Genomic DNA, 12,931 nt, shown 5'->3' on the forward strand with positions numbered 1-12,931 from the left:
AAGCACTAGCAAATATTTAACTCTTTGGCAACCCGCATTTCCCATGCAATATGTCAAAGTGCATCAGAGCTCACGGGGAGAGTTTGGGATCTGCCAACTCAGTAGAATTAGGTCTGTGTACACAAGAGCCTTGTTAACAACCACCACGCTGAATTAGAAAACATGCTGCTTGCTCCTGGCAATGTGAAGAAAATTGAGTGGGAGGGACTGGATCTCACAAACAGGAAGTTTATTAAAATTAGGAAAAATCCCCTCATTTTTAGAAGTCCAGCAAGCCACTTCAAAAAACAAGAACTAAATCAAATGACAAGATATCCCCATAGGGACATGGAGCAGAACTTTAAAACCACTGTCCAGAGCTCTTGCTTAGGAATTCTGCAGCCTGGGGTAATCTTAGTAATGGCAGGAAGGGGTAGAAACACATACATCTCTACACCAGATACATCGAAACATAAGACATTCAAGATAATCCTAGAGTATAAGCCAGAATCTTTGAGATCTTGTATGTAATAGTAGCTTCATAAGCACATTCACAGAAAAACAGATTAATAACTTAATCAGACAGCCTATTCATTTGTTCAAGTGATCCATCTCCAACACAAGCTCTTTCCAGACAGTTCTGAAAAAAATACCTCACCCATCTAAGTGCCATGACAAGTGCCTGGGAACACAGCAGAAGATAGAGAAAATATTTCTTTTAAAGCTAGGCTGTTAAGGGTTGGTTTATACCCTGAAACAGAAGAAGCTCTGGCATCTTTTATGAAGTTCAACAGCAAGAGATATTTTATAATTTCAGTCTCAATTTCAATCATATCAGGGCAAACGTGTCTCCACAAGACATTCCCCAGGGCTCATTTAGACTGCTTTTTGTCTCAAATCTATCTCCCAACATGCTGAAGTAGTATGACATGCCTAAAACACTTTACCTCTGTGAGGATAGTTGTCTCATAGGAAGGCTGATACTTCTCCTTCTCTTGGGTGGTCTTCTTCTCCATTTTTTCCCTGTCAGTTTTCTGTTTTCTGTCTGCTCCTTTAGGCTATAAACACAAGCACAAGCTTTCCCTTATGCTAAGCATTACAAGTTTGGAAGGCCAAAAGTTTTTTTTTTCTAGTCTGTTCACAAAAGTCTCCTTAAGATTTAAGGGGAATCTACATATGAAACAAGAACAAATCTGCATTTTCTAGATGAAAAAAAAAATAGGCAAGCATCTCTACTGTTTCTGTAGCATCTCCCATTAATGCCTATTGCAATTCCAAAATAGGCTGACCACAGTCCTGAGATTCAATACCAACTATAAACCGTAAAGCCCATGAGTTATGCACCTCAACTGGTACTTGTACTATCTCTCCAGAAGCAGGAAAGACAGTGCTCACAGGAGCAATACTGGAGCAGCAGATCCTTTGAGAAAAGAGGTCTATGAAAAACTTGTTGTTAAGCGGCCACAGGTCAGCTATACCTAGTTGAGGAGCAAAATGAACTGGCATAGATCTTGGTGCTGCACCTGAGTCATTTGAATTTAACCAGAATTGCTTTCTATCTCAACGTTTATGTCACTTTGTGTGCAAGAGCTCTGTTTAAGATCATAAGCATACCCAGTTAGAAGTCTGTTCTTTTTCTCCATTACTTGCATCACTCCTACACCACTTAAAAATTGTGCATGTTCAGGTATCAATCTAGTTGATGACAAAGCCAAAACTACCTCATACCTTGAATACTTTGATCTGGCAGCTTGCAGAATGCAAGTGTTCTGTGTATTCACCATTTTCATTCTGCTTAAAGGTGTCAATTTGCACCCGGAAGGGCACCCCTTTTTCTCCTCCATGTTTCCGTGGAGTAAATTCTGTGCTGATGCAATGTACCTGGCAAAACAAAAGCTGTGCTCATCTCTGGAGACAGTTGGAAGCTGTGCAAATCTGAATTTCAGATTTTGCCTGAACATGAGGTTTTGGCTCCTCCTGAGAAACTAAAAGAAGCAGAAGAGTTCATACGTTTTAATTTCTGTTCCTCAGAACAAAATGATTAGAAGAACAAGCAGCCCAGAAAGAAACAGAGCAGCAGGGAAAGCCTCCTTTAACTTAAATAAATCCCACATACAGATTAAAATCACATAGTTGGTGTTTGGAATGAGAAACACTCATGAAAGAAGACAGCAAGCAAAACTAACTGGTTGTGAACAGTTTTCTCCAGACAAAACCCGTGCTTAGAAAGCAACATCATGTTTTTAAAAAAAAATAAAATCCTAGCTGCAGCAGGAAGTAGTACTCAAAAGCTAACAAGTAGCTAGCAAGTTAGTTGAGCAAGTACCCTGCAGATTAACTACACATGTTTGTTACTTGAGTTTGTATGTTATCACTAGCATCTTTCTCTCTTCATCATGTCCTGGCTACCTTAACTCTCCAGGTCCTTACTAGATACATCACCATTGCATTTACCGCAGGAATATCACTTCTCTCTTACCTGAATGAATGCTGAGGCTCTCTTTGATGGATCCCACAGAAATTCAACTGTGTTCAACTGGGTTGGGCTGGCTCTGGGATCCAAGATACCAACTGACAGTGGAATATCTGTAGAAGAAAACCCCTAAAAGTTTAAAAATATTAAATTGAAGAAGAGAAAGCATTTCCATGCTAGATGCACGTGAAAAGCCAAGCCAACAGTGATATATTTGGGACCTATAGTGCTAGATGTTCTTCCCACCCGAAGACATACAGGATTCCTAAGAGAGTAGGATATAAAATATGTAAACATACATTCAAACACTCCATACATCATTCAGCATCTTGCTTCCAAACACTGCATAGCAACCATAATTAAATACTCTCACCTATATCAAGGATGCGGTCCCCTGGCCGACTCCACCTCCAGCCTTCAAGCTGCTGATGCTCTGTATACTGCAGGCGTCGATCATGGAAAACTACACGAATTATGCTCTGTTAAGAAAAGATAGCAAGATGAACAATATGATCCAGAAGCCCTTCTCTTGAGATGACTTTGGTTTTCCAGTGTAGAAGCAAAAGCTTGATCTATCAGGTTTCTCACCCCTCTTCATAAGGAGAGTAGAGGGTCCACTAGAAAGACCCATCACCATCTTTATCAACTTCCCAAGGGAACCCTAAGCGAGAGAGGAACACACTTTCCCCCTTCACAGGGCACATCTACACTGCATAACACAGCTTTCTGGGATTCCATCTGAAAGCACCATAGCAATGTCCACCTATCCTTAGGTGTCATGCCATGTAAACATCACTATAGTGTCTCCACACCCAAAAAGTGTGGGATCATATTAGGGTAGTGTTTAACATGTCTGTACCATGCCCCAATCCCAGTATATTCTACTCTGATGAGCAAATGTAAAGGCCAGCTCACCTCTTCCTGCACCGGTGGAGCTGACATGCCCAGACACCTTGTCAGTGGGAATTGAACTTGATTCCAGCTATTAACAGCCAATCATTGGATTTGCCCCAGTGTAGTTAATGTAGAATAGGAAAGCGTCTGTAACAAGGAGAAATTTCACCTCTGGTCTGCTATGGTGCAGCCTTGTCAATAACTGGAGAGGAAAGGCTGGAATAAAGGCAATCCCCAGGGCAGACAAGTCCAAAGTACTCCTAACTAATTTAGCCATTTCTATATTTAGAGTGCTATACTTACATGAGTTAATGACCCTTACATCCCAGTTTCTCAAGTCTGTGCTCCTGCTAGGGGCTTGCATATCAAATGAGTGAGCAATTTTTGCAAATAAATCTAAGAAATCCCAAATGAAGCCCTAGCTCCAAGAAGCAAGCAAGCCACAGCGGGAACGGCTGCAAAATTGGAATCCCAATCCACGTGCTTCCTCAAATGGACTAAATAACAAATAGGGAACTGCCTAAACTTGGGCAATACTTGAAATCCAGGTTGGAATCCAAATTTTGCAACTAGTCCTCACTTCTCATAAGAAATCCTGAGGCAGAACAGCCAAGAATCAGGGAGAGGAAGGCTTGAAGGCTGGATCCAGAACCAAGATCTGGACCAAATTGAATTTGAATGATTTTGAGAGGAGGGGAACAATAAAAAAATTCCCCAAAACCAAACTATCAAGTTCTGTATGTTCATAATTATTCCCATTACCAAAGTAAACTGGAGCTATGCAGAATCTGCATGGCAGAACGATACAAAAGCTGGGGTTAAGAAGAGAAACAAGTCTGCCTCTCAGCAGGTTTGACCATGTTCACCTCTGAACTTTGGGATTCCCCTGAACCCAATATTCACAGTGAAACTCTGGGGTCATGAACAGAAACAGAATAAAGTTTCCCCTGAAGCACTGTAAAGCCAAGCTGCATAGTCCCGTGAAACTAGCACTCAACAACTCCATCAGCCCTGCTCCCATTAAAACCAATGGCAAAGTATTTTCCACTGTCTCAGTGTGAGCAAGGTCAGGCCCTTCATTAGAGGCTGTATGTAGTAGCAGGAAGAAAAGAAATCTATATTTCTCCTTACCTTTACATATTTTGTGTTTAAATCTTGAAACTCTCCCAATTTCCTATTCTCAAGTAGACGGATTTCATAAGACTGACCTAGAGTTTAAGGAAACATTTCCAAGGTGTTTAATATGTTGTAGCAATGAGAGAGTCATGCTGGCATTTACGTGGCTAATAAAGCATACGTTTGATCAGGGAAAGCTCATTTTGGTAACATAATGCATTTGCCCCAGTAATCGAGTAGGCACTAAAGCACAGCAGAAATCTGAGAGGAAGGTTTGTTGTTTGGCCATCAAAAGCTCTCGGTTAGGATATTGGTCATAATCTGTCTTCTGGGGCTGCTAGTTTTCTGGTCACCCTTCAGAAAGTCGCCAAGATGTTTGAGGCAGGTGTCCCTCCATGCCACGTGGCTGCAAGAGCACTGCCTTTGTCTGTCCCTTCTGCCGAAGCAATGATTACGTTAAGAGCTGCTGGCACAACAGGTCTAGGCACCGTCCTGAAGAGGATATCAACTTGGGCAAAACCTCATCTTCTTCAGAAAGCAGTCAGGACTGTAAGGTGTTTTGGTGAACCAGAAATACGAGATCCGTTCCATCAGATCTTGAATGTGGCTGCCCAGGGCATAAATACTCCTTCAGACATGCATGTAGAAGCAGCAATGGGTATTACAGCATGTGCACGACCAATCGCAGCAAAGAAAGACATGTTCCAGCACCCTCCCCACCACCATTATCCACAGAATTAGGAATTTAGCCAGTTCACTAGAGTTTAGCTAACTCATTTATGAAATAACATTTCCCTCCAAGGCTGACAGCAGACAAAGGAGAATGATGTCTCGACACCTTATGCACAAATGTCTAAGACAGCACAAAAGTTCATTGTATAGGACCAGCTTTTCACAATAAACCTACAGCTGGTACAGAGGTAGAACAGGACCATTAGGATTAATCGAGCATATGTATACCTTACAGCTAGTTTTTCTTGTTCAGCTTGCTGTCTTCATTTTTACTGAAAAACATACAGGGTATGACAAGGCAGGCACAAAAGAGGAGATCAGTTTGGGTCCTCTGGCTCAGCCAGTATCTCCTCAGAACTGGCTCTGCAGAAAACTGCAAAGCCAGTATCTCCCTCAACTGAGAAGTTGTTATCAGCAGAGACAAAAAAATGCTACATTTCTGGATCTGGGTCTAGAAACAGAAGATTTATGACAGCAGACGTGTCAGAAAGGCTTCATGTTTCAGGCTGATTCCCTTTTGGGAATCTCAGCTCTTCCGATTGCCCATGTGAGTACAAACCATATCAATAGAGCCCAGGGATAATTGTGCTTATTCAGCTGGCTGGCAGGGGAGGGGGAAGGACAAGAGGCCATTTTGAAACCCCAGATGTTTACACAACACTCCTACTGATGTCAATAGGAGTTCTGCAAACAGGAAATGACCCCTGAGTCTAGCAAGTGGCTTAGGGCATGGGGAGAGAGGAGAATAAACCAGATGAAGTACCAGATCAAGCACTGGAAACATGCATAGCTCTTAACCCATCTCTTTGTGCATAAGTAAACCAAAATGGCAACAACGGTGCCCTTCTTATGAAGGCTGCTGGACAACAAAAGTAGATTTTATAAACCAAAGTCCTGAAATCGACCGCTTCCACTCTTTAACTCAAGAGAGTTTCTAACCTTCCTACTGATACACAGTAATGTTGTTCACTTGGCAATTTTTTGAGGGATGTACATACATCCCCACATAATCTATACTGTTGTATTAGCATAAAACAATCAGGCTCATGTTCACAAAACTTGTTTTCTCTCGTAATATCAGGCAGGGAAAGATCCTTAAGCGTAGCACTACCAAGTCCACCCCAAACCCACGTCTGTTGTGCTATGCACCAGTGTATATGTTGTACATGTGTGTCTGTGTTGCATGAAGTACTTGGCTGCTCAATGGCTCAGTTCAGGTATAGATTTCACCACCTATAGCATGATACAGTTGTCTCAAACAAATTTACACAGCCAAGCATACTTTGCACTTACAGTTCGTTCCTGTGCAAATATGAGGCTAATGAATCACTAAAAGAAAATTAATCTGAGACCCTGAGCATACAAGAGACAGTAAAATACATCCATGACTATTCTCAGGTGGCATACAAGGGACAGAGAAATGAATCACAGAATCACAGAATCACAGAATAACCAGGTTGGAAGAGACCCACCGGATCATCGAGTCCAACCGTTCCCATCAAACACTAAACCATATCCCTCAGCACCTCATCCACCCGTGCCTTAAACACCTCCACGGAAGGTGAATCAACCACCTCCCTGGGCAGCCTGTTCCAGTGCCCAATGACCCTTTCTGTAAAGAATTTTTTCCTAACGTCTAGCCTAAACCTCCCCTGGCGGAGCTTGAGGCCATTCCCTCTTGTCCTGTCCCCCGCCACTGGGGAGAAGAGGCCAGCACCCTCCTCTCTACAACGTCCTTTCAGGTAGTTGTAGAGAGCAATGAGGTCACCCGTCAGCCTCCTCTTCTCCAGGCTAAACAACCCCAGCTCTCTCAGCCGCTCCTCATAAGGCCTGTTCTCCAGCCCCCTCACCAGCTTTGTTGCCCTTCTCTGGACTCATTCCAGAGCCTCAACATCCTTCTTATGGTGAGGGGCCCAGAACTGAACACAGTATTCGAGGAGCGGATATGGCATGAGCTGTGCCATAGAGGAAGGCAATGCTAGATGCAGGAGCACTAGCAGCGATTCAGGGAGTATCTCAGGAACAAGCAGGTTTTTGGGACACCTTTGTGATTATACACTCCTGCTCTTCGGTCAACACAATTTGCTTACTTGCAGTTTCATTGAGACAAAAGAAAATAATGGGCATAAAAATATTGGCTGTGTCCCTTCCAAACTAGCATCAAGTTCTCAAAAACCTCTGCAGCGTGCATCTTCCAACCACTTCCATGGGATAGGAACAACACTGCCATTTAGCAGACAGCAGGTACCACACAGCTCTTCCTGATGAGAATGATTCAGCTGGGATGAAGTTAAAAACAGACACCACCCATTGGTGAAAAAGAAACTGTAGTGCAGACAGAGTTAATATTAAATGGAAAGTCAAAGAGGAAATTAAATTCTTTGATGAAAGATGTATGGGTCATCTGATGTAAGCCCTGGAACTCAGTTTATGCCGTGAAAAACATCAGTCAAAATGGTATTTTATGCTAACTGCTTTCCCCTTGACCCCTGAATGTTTAACTGCAGTTAGTACACAGAACTGTGATCAAATCAAGACTGCTCCCAGACAAGCTTCATAAACACATTGTTTACTTCCTTCTCCGTGGAACTCCATCAGTGAGAAGTTGGCCCTAGTTCCTTACAATTCCTTTATATATAAATGTTTTGGTACTGATTTTGAAAAAAAAATTATTCTCCTTACAACTTACTCCAGAAAATACTACCATTGCTCCATGGCTAATGGTAACCATAATTCAGTGGTATAGCACGGGCATGGTTCAGATACTTGCACTTTCATGGCATCAAACTGCTTTGATTATACTTTTTCCCTTGGAGAAATACCTTCCACACCTTGTTTACTCTATGTTTTCTACCTTAACTACCTGCAAAATCCCTGAAATTGTGAATTACAAACTCAGCCTTGCAATTATGGGAATTGCAGGGGCAAAAAAAAACTAACTAAAAATCAGTACTTGGCTGCTTAAAGCAGGATCCCTTTATAAAATAAAACAAATAGTAGCAACCTAACCTGAAGAAAGCTGAACTCTTCCTGGTGTTAAAGAGGGCAAAGATGTCACTTTAAGGCTCAGCTACACAGATCACGTATGAATCCTGCATCGCTGGCTCACCAGCACCAGCAGGTGTAGACTGACAATTTTCTGCTAAAACTAGATCAGTAACAGATAATTCTCACTTATTTATCTAAATCTGTAAAGAAATGTGGCTGTAAGTGCAACTAAAAAACTGCATTACCAGTTCCCAAGACAGACTGCAACTAGCTAAGCCCAAAACGTACAGTTGAAATATAGAAAGTTCTTCCATACTGAGTTTTGCCATCTGTCTTAGATGGAAATACAGATTAATGCAGGTTAGCCTTCATCCTTCCAAGTCAATGCTTGGTGGTAAAGCTGGAGACAGTGGCAGAGAGTAGCAATGCTGAGACTCTGCAATGAGTAAATTGAATTGTCTGACGTTGACCAGGGCAGTATGTGGTCCTCAGCTGATAAGGATTTAACATCCACTGGGCTCAGATGGAAGGAAGAGCCTGAAGAAAGCAGCCATGGCAATGGGGAGCAGCAGGAGAAGTTTTAGAGCAGTCCTCCTTTACCAGGATGATGCTCAACATTGCTGAATGTTAGTCTTAAACACACTGCTAAAGGCGAGCAGCTGCCTGAAACCCTTTTCCTTCCATACTATCAACACTAGCCATAGCTGCACCACCACAGGCAACGTGGCTTCAAGATAGCGTCAAAGCTGATGACCAGCCTGGCCTCTGCTCTTGTTCTAATATTGGACACATACATATGAGGTCCCCTAAAGCATCTCTCTCACTACTTGAAACGAAGAATGCATTTTTCAAGCAAGTCCCCAGCACAGCTGATGCCAAAGCAGCCTCCTGCCTGCACAACTCGGTGCTCTTCTCACACAGACCTTGCCTCAACCCTTCTTCCCTACCTCAGGCAGGGAACAGAACAGTAATAAATACTTGGAAAACCACATTAAATTCCTGAGATACGATTTGTCTCCCAGCTTCACTGAAAACTTCAGGGCGCCAATGAAAACCTGGGCGGGCGATTATACAGTGTAATTCGTATTTTGAACAGATATTCCCTGAGCAACAGCAAATTTATGCAATCTCCTCCTAGGGTAGAGTTTGAGCAACTCTGTTTTACAAACAAGAGTAGTATCCAACAAAGCAGTAACCACCCAGGTCCAGTGAGTTCCTGCTTGGTGATTCATGAAGCAATTGCATCGATCTTAAAGACGATTTATAGATTCTTTACTTTTTTAACTTTTATTGTCTTTGGTAATTAGCACACATTAAAATGCAGGCGTGACCACTTAGATTGGGAACAAAAAGAACTGAAAGTCAACAATTTGCTACAGATAAAAAATAATTTAGTTCAACATGGGAATGTTTTCACACGCGTAAAAGGTACAAGCTATAACAGTTTAGCTATTGCTGGAATTTAGTCAGCCATCAGGAATCCTAGACAACTTCTGATTATAGAAGACCGTCATTATTTCAAGCTCGAGGTTACATTTTGTTCAACAATTATTTGCTACACAACTAAAATACCCTGCTTGCTTTTTTGTTTGTTTTGATGTTATATTTCAAGGGCCACTTGCACGACATATTTTGTGGTTTTCTGCACGATACACTGAGATGATACACTAATTTCCAATTAGGATGCTGATGTCCTAGGCCAATAGGACTCAAGCCTTACTTAATCGAGCCAAGCAGCCTGTTTCCCTTTCCAGCAATTAATTAAACCCTAAAACCCTAACCTTATATTACACTAAGCAATATCCTCAACAAAAGTCAGTGGAAAGAAAAAAAAAACCTGTGAGTCCTCTTTATCAGAATGGCTCCACACAGCACTAGACAGAACCAGCCTGGAAACTGTTTGATTATTAAGCCAAGCTGGCCAATAAAAATTCCATTTAGCAACTTTATATGAACATCCTAAATAGCATACAGATAAAGGCAAAGGAATGCTGATAGTTGAATGCAGCATGCAGGAGGGGGAAAAGGGAAAAAAAGCATTTATCCTCCCAAACCACACAAGATTCAGCAGGTAGGAGGATCACCTTTGAAAGAGCCAAATGAAAATATTCAGGGCATCAGGCACACACAGAGATTTTTCTGACAAGAAAGATTAATGAACCACAGGGTAAAAAGGCAAGAGTGGCAGACTTGGTATTTGAACTTGCATGCTTAATTTCCCACACCTTTTTAGCCAGACAAAAGCAAAATTGAAATTGAAATGTAAGTGTTCTGTGTGCGGACACTCTACAGGACAAGAAGCAAGGACAGAATCCTCCCTCCCCAAGCCACAGATTGCAGTGGGTATTCTACAGTTGCTCACTGCAGCCTCATTTGATGAGATACTGTAGAAGGTATCCACAGTGCATATCATAAATTCACCAGCTACACAATAGGGAAACAGTGCTAGGAACTTGGCAGTCCTGCAGAGGAGGACCAAATGTGGCTCAGGAAATGCAAAAGGAACAGAAGAGTTGTTCTAATACAGTGGCCCATCTTGCCCCATTTCTCATCTTCAACAAAGCATGCCGGTATAAGCACTGAGTAGACACAGCCCACCCTTTCCTGGACGTAACTTCCCGGTTTCTAGTATTCAGTGTCTAGATTACATCCATACCGAACTGCCCAGCCACGACTAATGCTCATGGACTCCTTTGTATGTTCTGCTTCTGAACTTGCAATAAGAACCACAATTTACACACGCCTTGCTTTAGCATACACAGTGTTTCCCTTCACCTGCCTCCTGATTGTTACCTTTTGCAGCAAAGCTACATTAGCTTCAGTGCGTTTCGGTACCCATTTGATTCCGATATTGAGAATATCTGCCATACTTGCCACTACCAGCAGAGCAGGAAGACTCAGGAACACGGCAGACCAATTCAACTACTAATTCTGCTACCACACCAGAGAGCTACACTGTCATCATGTCTCTTCCTATGTTCTTCCTCCATCTACAATCCACCCCCAACTTGAGGGGGTTTCTTTGTCCCCTTCTTTCTCTTTCCCTACCTCTTTCTTGTGGGAAAGCCAAACAAATGCCTCAGAGCCAAGTTTGCTGCAGGAAAATTTCAGTGCTCGTTTACTACATGAACATTTGGCTGAGCCCTGCTCTTCCTAGACTTTTGAAGATGGTGTATTTTACAGCGGTGACACTTCATGGCTAACAGGTACTAAAAAAAAAACACTTCTCATTTACAGTGGTTTCCATTCAAAAGAGAGAGATGTACATTTAATTCCTCTGAGACAACAGGCTAACTTTGAATCAAGGACACAAAACCAGCCAGTAGACACAGAAACACTCCCAGTTGCTAAATTCACTGTATGCACTTGGGCTTCTCTTGCACAGACCTTGTCCACTTTGTTGGACCTCACCTAATTTAAACCATGGTATAAACTTTGATTTTTAATGCAAATTATTAAGTGAAGTAATTATGGACTTCTGATGGAAACCTGAAAAAATGGCTGCCCTGCAAAAGCAATCTCTTCCTGTATTTCCACTTCTATAGGATGCACTTGAAACACTCAGGACTATCTTAGTCACATCTGTCCAGCTCAGAAAACCTCAGCCCCCTCCGAGTAAGTAAAAAATACAGGCTTTTTCTGGTTTCAACCTGTTCTAAGTCAATTTGGACAACAGGTTTTATAGCTCTGTAAGAGTACTTTTGTGTGTAATATTTACTAGAGTTTCAGATAACTAAGAAGAATGGTCCTGGATGAGGGTGTTGAAGAGAGAGATGCAGAAGAGCTAAGCATGACTCCTGACCCCACCCAGAAGCTCCCTCAGATGCCCTCAGGTAAGTCACTTCTTTCACCCCGTTTTGACAGTAAGAAACTGGGGAAAAGCAAATCCTCCTTCCACACCTGGCTACTCAGTCAGTGCCGACCACAGAGCAGGGGAGAAGATGAGATTGACAACCATTGCATCAAAGCAGACTGTACCTTTGACACAGGTCACAAATGCGGCACTGAGCTAAGACAAGAGGAATCTCACTGCTTGATTACTTGCTGTCTAGTTTCAGGAACACATAATAAATGCTTGGTAGGAACTAAAGAGAAAGAAGGTATCATGCATCCTACCTATAAAAAAAAGCTAATCATGTCAAACCTACAGTGCTTCCCAAGCTTCTTATTGCTGCCTAAAATACGGTCTTTTAGGACATAGCAAGTTAGGGAAAGCCAACTGAAAATTTCCACATGTTCTCAGATAGATATACAAAGATACAGATAGCAAATGCTTTAAAACCACAGGCAAAAATTTCTCCACCATAATTACAAGAATCTTAAAGTACATATGGATAATAGAGGAAAGGAAAAAAGTGGCATGAAATACAAGGAAAAAAACCTTACAGATATTATCTTCATTCTCACTACACTCAGAGGAACTTCTGAGCACTTCCTTCCTTCACAGATATTAAAGATTTACAGAAGTGGGAGAACAAAATGCAGCCTAGAGGCTTCCAGTAGGAGCTGTGCTCAGGCTACAATCCAGCAAGTTCACAATCCCATTTGACTTTCATCCAGTTGTAAGCAACAGGAGAAAGGATTACAGATTGAATAGAAAATAGCTTCTTGGTTAAAAGACAACTGAGATTCTAGTTTCATAGGGACAACCAAAGTCAGATGCTCTACTTACGCAGAGATACCCTGTCATCTGAAGCAAGATTCATGGTGACCTTAGGGATGGCGTAGTTTGGAGACAGGATTGCTTTT

General features: G+C 42.1%; 1 protein-coding gene across 1 annotated transcript in view; it reads right to left on the minus strand.

Moving 5' to 3' along the window:
• TFCP2L1 (transcription factor CP2 like 1) overlaps positions 1–12,931 on the minus strand; it is a 37,197-nt gene that overhangs the window by 13,467 nt on the left and 10,799 nt on the right. The window contains exons 3-7 of the mRNA XM_069861408.1: positions 4,478–4,554; positions 2,826–2,931; positions 2,459–2,565; positions 1,708–1,860; positions 927–1,037 (exon numbers count right to left, since the gene is read on the minus strand). Of these exons, the coding sequence (XP_069717509.1) occupies positions 927–1,037; positions 1,708–1,860; positions 2,459–2,565; positions 2,826–2,931; positions 4,478–4,554 (554 nt within the window). The remainder of the gene's footprint in view (positions 1–926; positions 1,038–1,707; positions 1,861–2,458; positions 2,566–2,825; positions 2,932–4,477; positions 4,555–12,931) is intronic.

Source organism: Phaenicophaeus curvirostris, chromosome 7, assembly GCF_032191515.1.
Source record: "Phaenicophaeus curvirostris isolate KB17595 chromosome 7, BPBGC_Pcur_1.0, whole genome shotgun sequence".
NCBI classification, from domain to species: Eukaryota; Metazoa; Chordata; class Aves; order Cuculiformes; family Cuculidae; genus Phaenicophaeus; species Phaenicophaeus curvirostris.